Raw genomic sequence first — 12,049 nt, forward strand, 5'->3', positions numbered from 1 at the left:
AGCATAAAAATCTAGTGAAATTAAAGAAATGACACCTCACTGTGACTATCATAAGGTAAATAATGGTTTATGTATTTCAGCCACTTCACATGTACTACTTTGCTTGAACTTTGGAGTTCCTTATTTGTGCAGTATAACTATATGGTGCCTTAAAGTGCTTGCTAGACTTTTTTTTTTTTTTTAATTCATGCAGGTGTGTCCTCCAATTACTTTCCAATCCTCTGATTAGATTTATTTTTTTAATAAATAAATAAATCTCCTTTTTGTAAGCTCCATCTAATGTGTAAAGAAGGATTAGTGATTTGCCAGAGCATTAATCAAGGGCACAATGACTGCAGAGTTGACCAGTATGTTTCTGATGGTGGGGAAACAGGAACCCCCCCCCTCCCAAGTTGGTTTTTAGAGCTCACAGCTGAGCTGATCTGCAGCTAATTATCAATGAGACATCAGGTCTTCAAACTACAGTCAACGGTGACAGTGCCCATACTGTATAAATGAATCAAATAACAAAACCACCTTACTTCAAAGGTCATGATACTTACCATGACTGTCATGAGGTAAATAATGGTTTATGTATTTCAGCCACTTCTCATTTATTACTTTGTTGGAACTTTATACTGCACAAATTAGGAACTGTAAAGTACAGTACATTATCCAATATCTTTTTATTTATTTATATATTTATTTATTTAGGAAGGGCATATTGATTCAGGACCGAGCCTTAGTTTTTTGCATCATGCGGTTAGCCTTACTTTAGTTATACATACATGTATTTTAGCCCATACAACCAACCAGCCTTCTGGATCCTGCAGGGTGGCTGTGAAATGTAAGAAAAATTCTTCAATAGTCTTCCGAGAAACTTTTCATAGTACAAAAATCCCCCCTATTCTGATGAAGCATCTTGCCTTTCATCAGAGTCTATTCTTGCCAAATGAAGAAGTGGGCCTCATCTTTTTTTTTTAAAATTTCTAATGATTTGCTGTTTTCCAGTGGTAACAGTGGCTGGACTGTCAGTTGAAAGCTATGTCGTATCCTGCTCTGTTGAGCATGATTATAGCTTTTTGGGGGCTTCTTTACAGCCCCAATTCCAAAAAGATGGGACACTGAAATTTATTACACCTGAGAAAAACCTGAGAAAATATACTGTTTTTATTCAAACTAAGGTGATTTTGAATTTAATGGCAACAATATATAACCTCAAAAAAAGTTGGGACAAGTATAACAAAAAAGATGTTTACAGAGGGAACTCCAAACTTTCTGGAGATTGTTAGCTGCCAAACTCAAGTATAATTTCTTTTTCTTCTCTTCCTGCATTTTTACTGTTTAAAAATTTGACATGTTGTATTCTGTTGTGTATTTGGAAAAAAGTGGGTTTGTGTAAATCATTGCAGTTGTTGTGTTTTTGAAACTATACTTAATTCATGCCCTAAGTTACACTAACACCATTTTCGAGTCAAATCACATGATCAATGCCCTACATTGCAATGTTCTGCACACATGGTCTTTTTCTCCCATTACTCTTTTAAGCCCATCACGCTCTTGAAATCTCCTTTGATTCCATTAATAATTTTGCTCGAGATGAAGTTTGATCCTGAAATTAGCTGATATTCTAACTTAGGCTTTGTAGTGAAACATCCTGCCAATAAAATGCAGTGACGTGAAAGTGATGCAGGCTATCAGCCCTGTTGGCAGTCATGCACGTTAATCGGTTGGTCTGTGATGACCAATAAAGCAGTAATGCGACATATATCATTCCAGGTTCCTGTTTTTTGAAAGAGGACCATCTGGAATATTTAGTATTTAAAGTTATGATTTTAAAAAAATCTTCATACATGTAGTGAATTCAAAATGTCAATTGAATTGAAAAAGTGGATTGAAAGTCCATATGATGTGAATTTACTGGAAAGTTACCACAGTGAGTGGCCATAATGTGATCTACCTTCCTCATATTCTGTACAGGCAGCACACTCACCAAATGGAGTATTTCTACTAGTAATGCCGTGTCTGAAATGGACTGTTTCCTGCTACGTGCCATTCTGTGGCCAAAAATTTGGGCGATAATCAGACCTGATAATCCCAACTTTGGTCCCTGAGGGCAGTGGAAACGAGCTGTAAACACGAACTGACATATTGTGTATTTTCTTCTTAAAAGATTGAAATGACTGAGTTAGTTCACAGTGCGTTTCTGTCGCTCACAGCTAAGTTTATCTGTAGCTAAAGCAAAGACTTCAAACTACAGTCAACAGTGACAGCGCCTTTAGGTGTATAAATTAATCAAATGAAAAACCACCTTGCTTCAACGTCATGAAACTTGCTGTGACTATCATTAGATAAATACAGTTTTATGTATTTCAAACACTTCTCATTTACTGCTTTGTTTGAACTTTGGATTTCCCATTGTGCAATATAAAGTAGGGTATAATCTTACATTATATGGTCCCTTCAGGTGCTTGCTAGTGTGTGCCCACGTGAGACACAGATTACAATTAATCAGTCAGTTACTGTAGTTCCAAATACTCCTGATAGCATTTAGTTATGTGTCTACAGAATCAATTTCTTCCATTCCAACTTATCCAGCACAATGGGCAAGATCAAAGACCCAAAGAATGTTATGCTTTCGGCCTAATTTTCTACTAAGGCTACATGACAACTTTAACTGCATTGAGGGGCAAATGGACTGGGTCATGTACTGTAAAATATTGGATTCAGCCAGAATACTGAAGCTCTATTGTGGGTCTTCCAGCTTGACGATGACCCAAAACATACCATGGCAATAAAGGAGAGGCTAAAGAAGAAAATTAAGGTCACTGCAGTGGCCTAGTAGCTGTGGAAATCTGTGGAGAGAGTTGCTAAGTGGCAGACAAGAAACCTTAAAGATTGAGAGTTTTTGTAAAGAGGAGTGGTTATATCTTTCCTGAGATGGGTGGAAACCTGGTGACCAGCATCGAGAGCAGTCTTACCGCTGTGCTTGCCAACAAGGGCTTTTCCACTAAGTACTAAGCCATGTTTTGCTTGGGGATCTAATACTTAGTCATTATCAGTGACATGCAAATCAACTTTTATGTAATGTGTTTTTTTTGGGAGAAGTATTTTTAGTTGATTATCTCTCTTTCTAAATTTTAAACTACCATAAAAACGAGTAATAATAATAATAATGGATTGCATTTATATAGCGCTTTTCTAGGCACCCAAAGCGCTTTACAATTCCACTATTCATTCACTCTCACATTCACACACTGGTGGAGGCAGTTACAGTTGTAGCCACAGCTGCCCTGGGGTAGACTGACAGAAGCGAGGCTGCCATATCGCGCCATCGGCCCCTCTGACAAGGCCCTCTGTTGGCCTTGTCTTGCCCAAGGACACAACGACCAGAACAGAAAGAACAGGGGGATCGAACTGGCAACCTTCCGGTTACAGATGAGCTTCCCAATCCCCTGAGCCATGGTCACCCACGGTCGTGCATGTTTAATTCTTTGCAAGTGAACATAAACTAAATTCAGCAGGGGATCCCATAATTATTTCCTGCACTGAAGGAAATAAAACTGATAATCTAAGTTGAGGAGAACATACGCCCACTGGTGTTGAGTAAACAGATGCACACTCAGTGATATACGTGTTGCTGAACATAAGGCAAGGGGATGCCTCTGGCAGACTTTTGACCGACAATTGAGACGCACACATGCAAATTTGCTAGAGGAAAGTAAGATGGCATGAGACCTTTTAACATACTGTGTTGATTTTTATAAATGCAAGGAGTAGAACTATTGAACGTATCACAAACACAATATGTTATTTCTGAAGTTGGAGGAAGAAACCAGATTTCACACATGTCTAGAACAAATTGGATAAGAGTCACTGACTGGGCAGTTCCAGTCTCAGTGTTTCAATTGCATGACTTAATTCTAGAGATTAGATGATCATAAATAATCTGAAGCTAAGCTTTTTGATAACATGATGTTATGGTGTTGAGTGATTGCGATATGGAATGTAAGTGCGAACAACTGTTTCAACTCTAAACATAATATTTTGGTTCTTTGTTAGATCTAGTGTATATTGATAAGAGCAGCAAGTTTGGAATCCCTACACAAACTATAGAGCATTTCCTTAAATAGTCTGTTGGCTTTCTTCCTCTTGTGTGTGGTTTGAAAAGGGGAGAGGTGAAAGTAAAAGTCAAAAACATAATGCATATTTTTGGCCTACAAAAACATACCTCCATTATGATCACGCTCTGCTTACTACCTGTGGGAGATATACGTCCCAGCTGCTGTCAAGCTGCCATCAAGGACTCATGCTTTTCTGGTTCAATTTTCTCATAGCCAGGCAAGTGACAAACAATAAAAATGAGTTGTTGTAGTCTAATACCTGGAGAAACAACTTCAGCTAACCAGTAGGAAACATTCTTGTGGAAATGATAACCTCTTATGATATTTAACATCTTCTATTCATGTTCCATGAATATGTTTTGCTTTGCTGTCGATGCCTGAGATTACATCCTCCATAATAATATGACGTCTGCCATCTCCGCCTCTCACCCTACACTTCCCTTTACCTGCTGATAGCATGACAGGTCGTTGGCCGCAGTTGATGACAATACAAAGTGAGAAGCTGCTAAGAGGATTATCAGGTTTTGTCAGAAGCAAAGGGCTGGTAATGTTTCTTTTTTTTTATATATTTAATTGATCATTTAGAGCTTAAGCATGAATGACACATCACAGTATGCATTCTGTGCTTTGTCTTCCCTGTCTTTGTTTCTTCAAAAAAGCTGTAAGTTTGCAGTGGCTAACCTGTAAATGAATGACAGATGAGACACACACACACACTCATTCATACAGGAACAAGCGATTAAAAAAACTATGTAGTAGCTGAAGTCGGCCCTCCAAAAGATATACAGCCGAGCTGTAATGTAAAGCTGTCAGAATAGTCTCCTTCCGGGTGAGAATAGTTGTCGTCTTCAGTTAGAGGTGTGACTATGATAGATGGGGCTTTATTTATAGTTGAAATTATTTTTGTCTACTTCCTTTTATTCCGAGAAGCATTTAAAAAATCTTGACGTGCAATATTAACCTACATCTGTAAACTGTTTTTTCTACTTTTTTTTTTCTGCAGTGAATCTAATGACTAGATTGTTTTCATGAGGCTGAAAAAAGGAGTGGCAAAATTCTAAATTTACCGGTAAATGCACACCACAAAAAGTATGCCTGCTTTCTGTTCAAAGACTTGTGTATTGTTAAGGTATTGTCCTTTGACCTTTTAATTTCCCAAGAGATTTCTTCCTGATAGCAGAGAGACCTGGTCAGTACGTCGACTATCAAAATCGTCGACGCTTCGTTTGAAGCTTTGTAAGATCACAAAAGACGCAGGAATAAGTAGTAGGATTTAAGAGTGTAATAACAGACTGAAACAGAAGATGGCAGCACTGCATGTACAAGGATGCCAGCTGCCGTTAAACCCCGAAGAAGAAGGAGCTTTGTCCCAGAATTCATAGCGCAGCCCAGCTCAGTTGTCAACAATGGCGGCAGCTAGTTAGTTTTAATATTACTCTTATTATTCTTTCTGGGTCACAAAATAAACGTTTAACATATTTTCAGGCGAGAATGTAGCTGTGTAAACCTCAAATATCTGCTCAGTTTATCAAGACACCACATATTTTCAAAAGCGCTCCGACGTTTTCGAAGAGGTCTGTTAGTCACTAGCTCGATAGCTAGCCGGGGGCCAGGCTCACTAGAACCCGTGAGAACACCGGACTCCCCGCAAATTGTTTTCAAACCCACCGCTGTCTTTCGCTACTCAGGTTAAATATATATAAGTCACTTAGATAACTTAAAAATGTTATTGTTTGGCTTTTTTTTGTAGTATTTTATTTGTTCCTGAGTAAATCGGTTTGGCTGAGATTAAAGTTCTAGTTTTTACACAGCTGAATAAACGTCAAGCAGACAGCTGATTATCAGAAGTGTGAGATGCTCGAGAATATACTCCGGTGTCCTGTTATATTTTAGATAGCAAGGAGTTTATTAAACTTCACCGAAACAATCTGCAAATGTCATTAAAATTTAATAAACTATCATCTTGTCTTTATTTTAAAGACAAGATGCTGTAAGCTTAAAGCTGTATATTTGAATATTTGACATTAAAGATCGCCACCAAATCTTTATAGAAATGATTACAGTAATTCACTGTGCATTTTGTTCTTTAATGTGTTTTAATCCTTGTGATTATTTGTTCCTGTAGTTGATGAAATGTACTAAATGCAGTTTGAGCTTAGCTACAGATATGCTTCAATGACTGACTCCTCTCATTCTCTTTTTTTCACAATAGGTGCCAGTGATGTCCAAATCTTAGACACAGACTAAACCTTGCATCCATCATGGAGAAGAAGCCAGGCATGATGCAGCATCTCCGGCAGAAGATGCTGCCACATTTCAAGCGGGGCAAGGATCCCTTAAACAAGTTGGCTGTCCAGCTTGACCACAATCGGATGAGCTCCTCCGTTCCTGACGTAAGGAACGTGAAGCAGGATTACCCCCACGTCTCCTCCAGAGTGCCTTTTCAGCAGTACAATAGTCCCAGTTATAGCGATCCTTCCACACTGCTTGACAGGCCTCCTACGGGTCCTGTAGGAGGTGGGAGGAGTGTAAACCTTAGAGCAGGTAGTGGAAGAATAGGGAGGAGTGAAAACAGACTGAGCGTGCCTACAAACTGCACAAACCGTTCTTCTTCCCAGGAATCATTTAACAGTCTTTGTGGAGAAGAGACATCTTCCCGGGAGACACACCAACCTGGACGAGGCATGGAGCCCGAGGAACTTGCACTACCAGAGATGATGACTGTTTACACTCCAGACAGTGCAGCTGTGGATGATTCCCTGGACAGCTCGCAGGTAAAGAAAATACTTTTGAAATAACCTAGCAGATTGGGCATCTCCACATACGGAATATTCATATAATGTTTCACATAAGGATTGAACCTTCTGGGACACTAGCACTGACGACTTGCATTTTTATTTTAAATATTCACTCATATTTTGACTTTGTAGTTCCTGTTATATCTAATACTTTGACACCAAAATTAACTGACAAGTCAGCATTTTTTTCCCCCCTGCAACACACAGTAAAAAAAACATGTTGTACATTGGCGGGGTTGAGGTATCAGGTGTATTTACACTTGACTTGCAAAGTTTAACTTGGAAGAGCTGGATATGGTTGCAAATCGAGGTCCATCCTAAATCAATAGTCTACAGTAGAACTGTGCAAACACTGCTTCTGGTGGATTCACGTCTTTGTTAAAAAGACAAGGATGTAGGCTGTGAGTGCCAAACAGAGTCACATTTAAAACTATTGTTTGTTGTTTTGTTTTTTCTTTCTTTCTTGAAGTTAAGAGACAAGATCGATTAGATTTAACCAATTATTTTATAAATTGTCTTCCACATTAAACGTTTTTGTTTGCTTGCTTTTTGGGACAAGTGTAAATAAGTGTATTTTATGGTATGAACTATCCATCTTGCTACACATTCCTGTTTATTGCTCCAATGATTTCATATTAAAAGAGATTTGCCCTAATTGATAGAAGTTACATTTGTTCAAGTTATAAATCTTTCTCAGACTGAGGCCTTTACACACTGCGTAAAATTTAAGCGAATATTTTGTGTTCATTTTAAAATATTTTTTGAACTTTGACTCATTTACACCAACCGTGTAGTTTCACAGGGCAAAACTGGCACACCAGTACCGAATACACAATTTTATCCCAGCTAAACTCTGGTTCAGTGGTCTCCTCGCAATGACTTTTGTGCCTCCTCAGATGTGGTCTTAACTCTACCAACAAGACCTCAAACTGACATCCTGAAATATATATGAAAGCATTGGAAACCCTGAAGTTCTCCTTGCTGTTGCCTTCTTGTGAGAATCACCTAACTACTCAAAACAAACATACACCATAATCCGGTCTTGTGATGATGTGATGAATCCTGCTTCCGGGCCCAAACTACTCTGCGTTTAAGAAGGCTGTTGTGTTTTTAACATGTTTTAATGCTTTGCATCTTGTTCTATTAAATCTCAACAATCCCCTAAAAACAGTCAGTGATAACTGTTGGCCTCTGGGTTTTATTACCGCTAATCATTTTAAAGCTCAGTTTTTAAAACCTTACGCTGTAACTACAGCCCAGGCAGTATATTAATGACTAACCTCATATTGTGGATGGATTATCTCAGTTGTTCTCCTGACTGTAGTTTGGTCCGTTTGCATCCTGCCATGCGATTGCATTTGTTCCTAACCATCGGGAACCCTCACGTTAACTTTTATCAAGTGGAAAAATGTTAGCGTTCATCCTCCTGCTTCACTGTTTATATTTTGCTAACATAGCAAAACTAGCTGTGTTACTAGTAATCACATTATATACCAGCTAGCCAAACTTCAGTAACCCTATAAAACCTCACTGCTGTTTACTTTCCTGGCTTAATTTATGTCAGAAGTAGTAACAGAGCTGTACGTCTTAATTTATTTCAGAGATCCCTCAGTCAGAACATGCTATATTATATTAGATGGAAACTAGCGAGCTAACTTCTAACTCTGTTAAATTTCATAAATTCTGTTTTCATGGATGCCTGGATGTTAAACTTAATTTTCACACCTGGTAGAGCAGCAACACTGATCATTTTATTACAGATGAAAGAATTTAGACAGTTATTCAACTCTCAGTGATGCCGCAGTGATCATTTGACTTGGGGACCTGCAGCATAGTTTGGGCCCAAACGCAGCTAATGACGTCAGACCTAAAGACTGGATACCCCCTCCACCAACCTTTACACCTGGCACATTGCAGTCAAGTACTGTTGTACTGGCAACCGCCAAACACGGGACAAACATGTAATTTGTCACGCTACAGAACACTTCTGCACTGAGTCTTTGCTCCACAGCATCCAGTGCTTTGCATTGCATTTCTTGATGTAAGGTGTGGATGCAGCTGCTTGGCCATGGAAACGTATTCCATAAAGCTCTCTGTGCAGTGTTCTTGAGCTAATCTGAAGGCCACATGAGGTTTGGAGGTCTGTAGCGATGGACTCTGCAGAAAGTTGGCACACTGTGTTCCTCAACATTTGCTGATCTGGCTCTGAGATTTTATGTACTGTACCAGTTTGTGGCTGAAATGCTGTCGTTCCCAGGCACTTCCACTTTGTCATAATACCACCAACTGAAGTGAATGATTTTAAGGATCTGGATTGATATTAGTTCATATATATTACTGTGGCTTTATTTTGTGTTTTATCTCAGATGTGTAATTATAATCAGGATAAACACTACAGAAGGAGACTATTGGCTGTTTTTATTGCCAATTAAAAATGTCACTTATACATCTGGCACCTGGTGTCAGATAGAATCAGTTGTAAACCTCATCTCCTTCCTCATTCCATTCTCTGTTAAAATGACCCGGAGGTGGATTTTTGATCTACGTCTCTCAAGTACAGCTGCTACTCGCATTTCTAGCATAACAGTGATGTGTAAATAATAGGGCTGCACGATTAATCGTTAGAAAATCGCGATCTCGATTCATACTTATGTGCGATCTCATTTCCAAATGACAACGATTACAAAAAAAAAAGAAAAAGAGAGACGACGATTGTACCTCATTTTGATCCGGGACGTAATCTGCATGAAAACAAGCGCTCACTCTTCCTGCTCAACAAATGACAAGGGCGGAGCCTTATACCACGTGATACAGAAGCTGTGCCGTGTGATGCTAAAATTAGCAGGTAAAAAACAACGGAGAGCACGTCAGGGATGACGAGAAAGTGACAGGAGAAAATCTGTCCCGGTCAACCACCCAAACATTAATAACAGGAACCTTATACAGCGCTTCCCTATACCCGTCGAACTCCCGCAGGCACAAAGAAATTACGGAGGCTATTACTTATCACCTGACCAAAGATATGGCTCCCATCAACACTGTGCAAAACGAGGGATTTAGGAAAATGATCAACACCCTAGACAAACGCTACACAATGCCGTCCCGCAACTATTTTTCTATTGTTGCACTACCTGCTCTATACACGCAGTGTCGAGCAATGGTGGAGACGGAATTTCAAGCAGTACAACATTTTGCGGCAACAACAAAACGTGAGACATTTGTTGTTTTTATGTTTATTTATTGTTTTTATGTTCAGTCTCAACTGTTACGAAGTTGATGTGCAGTTAATAAGTGCAATAAATATTTATACTGGAAAAGAAAATCGTGAGAGAATCGTGATCTCAATTCTAAGCCAAAAAATCGTGCAGCCCTAGTAAATAACATTGTATGTATTGAAGATAACCCTTTACAGCAAATCATCAGAATCAGAATCAGAATACTTTATTGATCCCTGGGGGAAATTATGAACATGTCAGGCTTTGCATTCTTCTCGTAATCAAGGGCAGGCTTTGTTTGTCAGATCATGGTTAGAATGACTTTCAACAGGTTTTGTGTAGATTGCATGCTTTACATGACATGACGCACAAATGCAAGCTGACTTGAAATTCCGAATGTTTAATTTTCATTTGAACAATAACATTGGGCGTAGCCTTGGCTTTATTTTCTTTGTCATGCAAAGTGGACACCAATGAATGTGCAAGCAGATTAATGCTGTAGTTCTTGTTGACATGCAGAGGACGACCCAGACAACTAGGAAGTCATAGCCTCTTTTTACAGCTTTGACAGGCTTGTTTGCTACACAGGCTAAATGAATTACTCTTGTAGAAGTTCATAGGCTACTAAATACCTTTTTATTCAATGGTTTAAGCAACAAATAAAGTAAAAATTAATTGTGAATCATGTTCATTTTGACTTCTTTCCACTAAGCTATACTTTCTTCCTGGTTTCACTATCAGTGGTTTAGACAAGTGTGGTTAGAGAGGGCAGCAGGACAGGTGTATAACATGTTGGCTGACAGTTTTACACACACACACACACACACACACACACCCCTTATCCTAAACAAAACCATAACCTAATCGTAACCCTGACATTTAAAACCACGTTTTGAGCCTCAGAAATCCCTTCAGACTCGTATGGACGGGCATTTTGTCCCCATAAGTGACTGTTGGTCCTCACAAATATAGAGGCATGCTAATTTTCTGTTCTCACAAACATGCCTAAACGTGTGTGTGTGTGTGTGTGTGTGTGTGTGTGGGGGGGGGGGGTTGATAAAAAGAAGTTGCAGTTTGGTATGGTAATCTTTGAATAATGCGTTACCATCAACATGTTGTGAAACTTTTAAGTAAGTAACAGGAAATGACCTAAAAAATCATCACCCAGTAAAATGTTTCATCTTCCTGTTGGTGTTGTAGTAACATATCAGTGTTTTGTTTTGTTTTTTGTTTTTTATAGATGCTCTTTATATTTATCTGATTGACTGAGGTGATATTTGTAGTTTCCGCCAGTGGGATTTTGATTTCGAATCTTTACGCTTTGTAGTTTGCAGCACAGGATGCTGATCTTTAGAACCTGACCATTTTCTCAGCAGGCAGATATTATCTGCTGATATTAGCCATTTGGTGGTCTGTTGTGTGAGGAAAATATAAGAACTGATTATTAACTGATTAATTCAAGATGGAATTAATTGAAATGGAAGAAACACCCTTCAACTACATTATGAGAGTGGCTGTTGCATAGTTTGTCCATCAGAGGGTGCTCTGCAACTTCCCTTTTTGCAACACCTGGTTGATACACCACAACAAAACAACTAGCTGATTGAGATCTGAGTCAGGTGTAAGCGTAAATGAATAACAGCACATAAGAAACATTAAGAAATCTGTGCTTTTGTGTTTAAACCTCAACTGGCTTTACATTTTGATTGCTATTAAGCATTCAAGGCTAATGCAGCCTTGAATGCTGATTAAGCGCAAGCTGATACATGCTGATATTAGCATATTACAAAGCCCATATTTCAACTAGCACATTTATTTCTATGTCTGCTGGTTATAAATGGATTTGCATTAAGTTTTACCAGAGGTGGGTTTTGCCTGGATATGATCAACAGCTAAGGTCTACCTGTATCTGGATCAGGATCTGATGTAAGAA

The 12,049-nt window shown here is 38.8% G+C and overlaps 1 protein-coding gene across 2 annotated transcripts in view; it reads left to right on the plus strand.

The window, feature by feature from the left end:
* Window positions 1–12,049, plus strand: part of LOC146718238 (multiple C2 and transmembrane domain-containing protein 2-like) — a 44,036-nt gene that overhangs the window by 2,591 nt on the left and 29,396 nt on the right. For both annotated transcript variants that reach the window (XM_085438884.1, XM_085438961.1), the window contains exon 2: window positions 6,316–6,877. In XM_085438884.1, coding sequence (XP_085295010.1) covers window positions 6,365–6,877 — 513 coding nt within the window. In that variant the 5' untranslated portion in view covers window positions 6,316–6,364. The remainder of the gene's footprint in view (window positions 1–6,315; window positions 6,878–12,049) is intronic.

This window comes from Copadichromis virginalis, linkage group LG1 (assembly GCF_057382275.1).
Source record: "Copadichromis virginalis isolate Kocher_CV1m ecotype Utaka linkage group LG1, C_Virginalis_male_GT1.1, whole genome shotgun sequence".
Lineage (NCBI taxonomy): Eukaryota > Metazoa > Chordata > Actinopteri > Cichliformes > Cichlidae > Copadichromis > Copadichromis virginalis.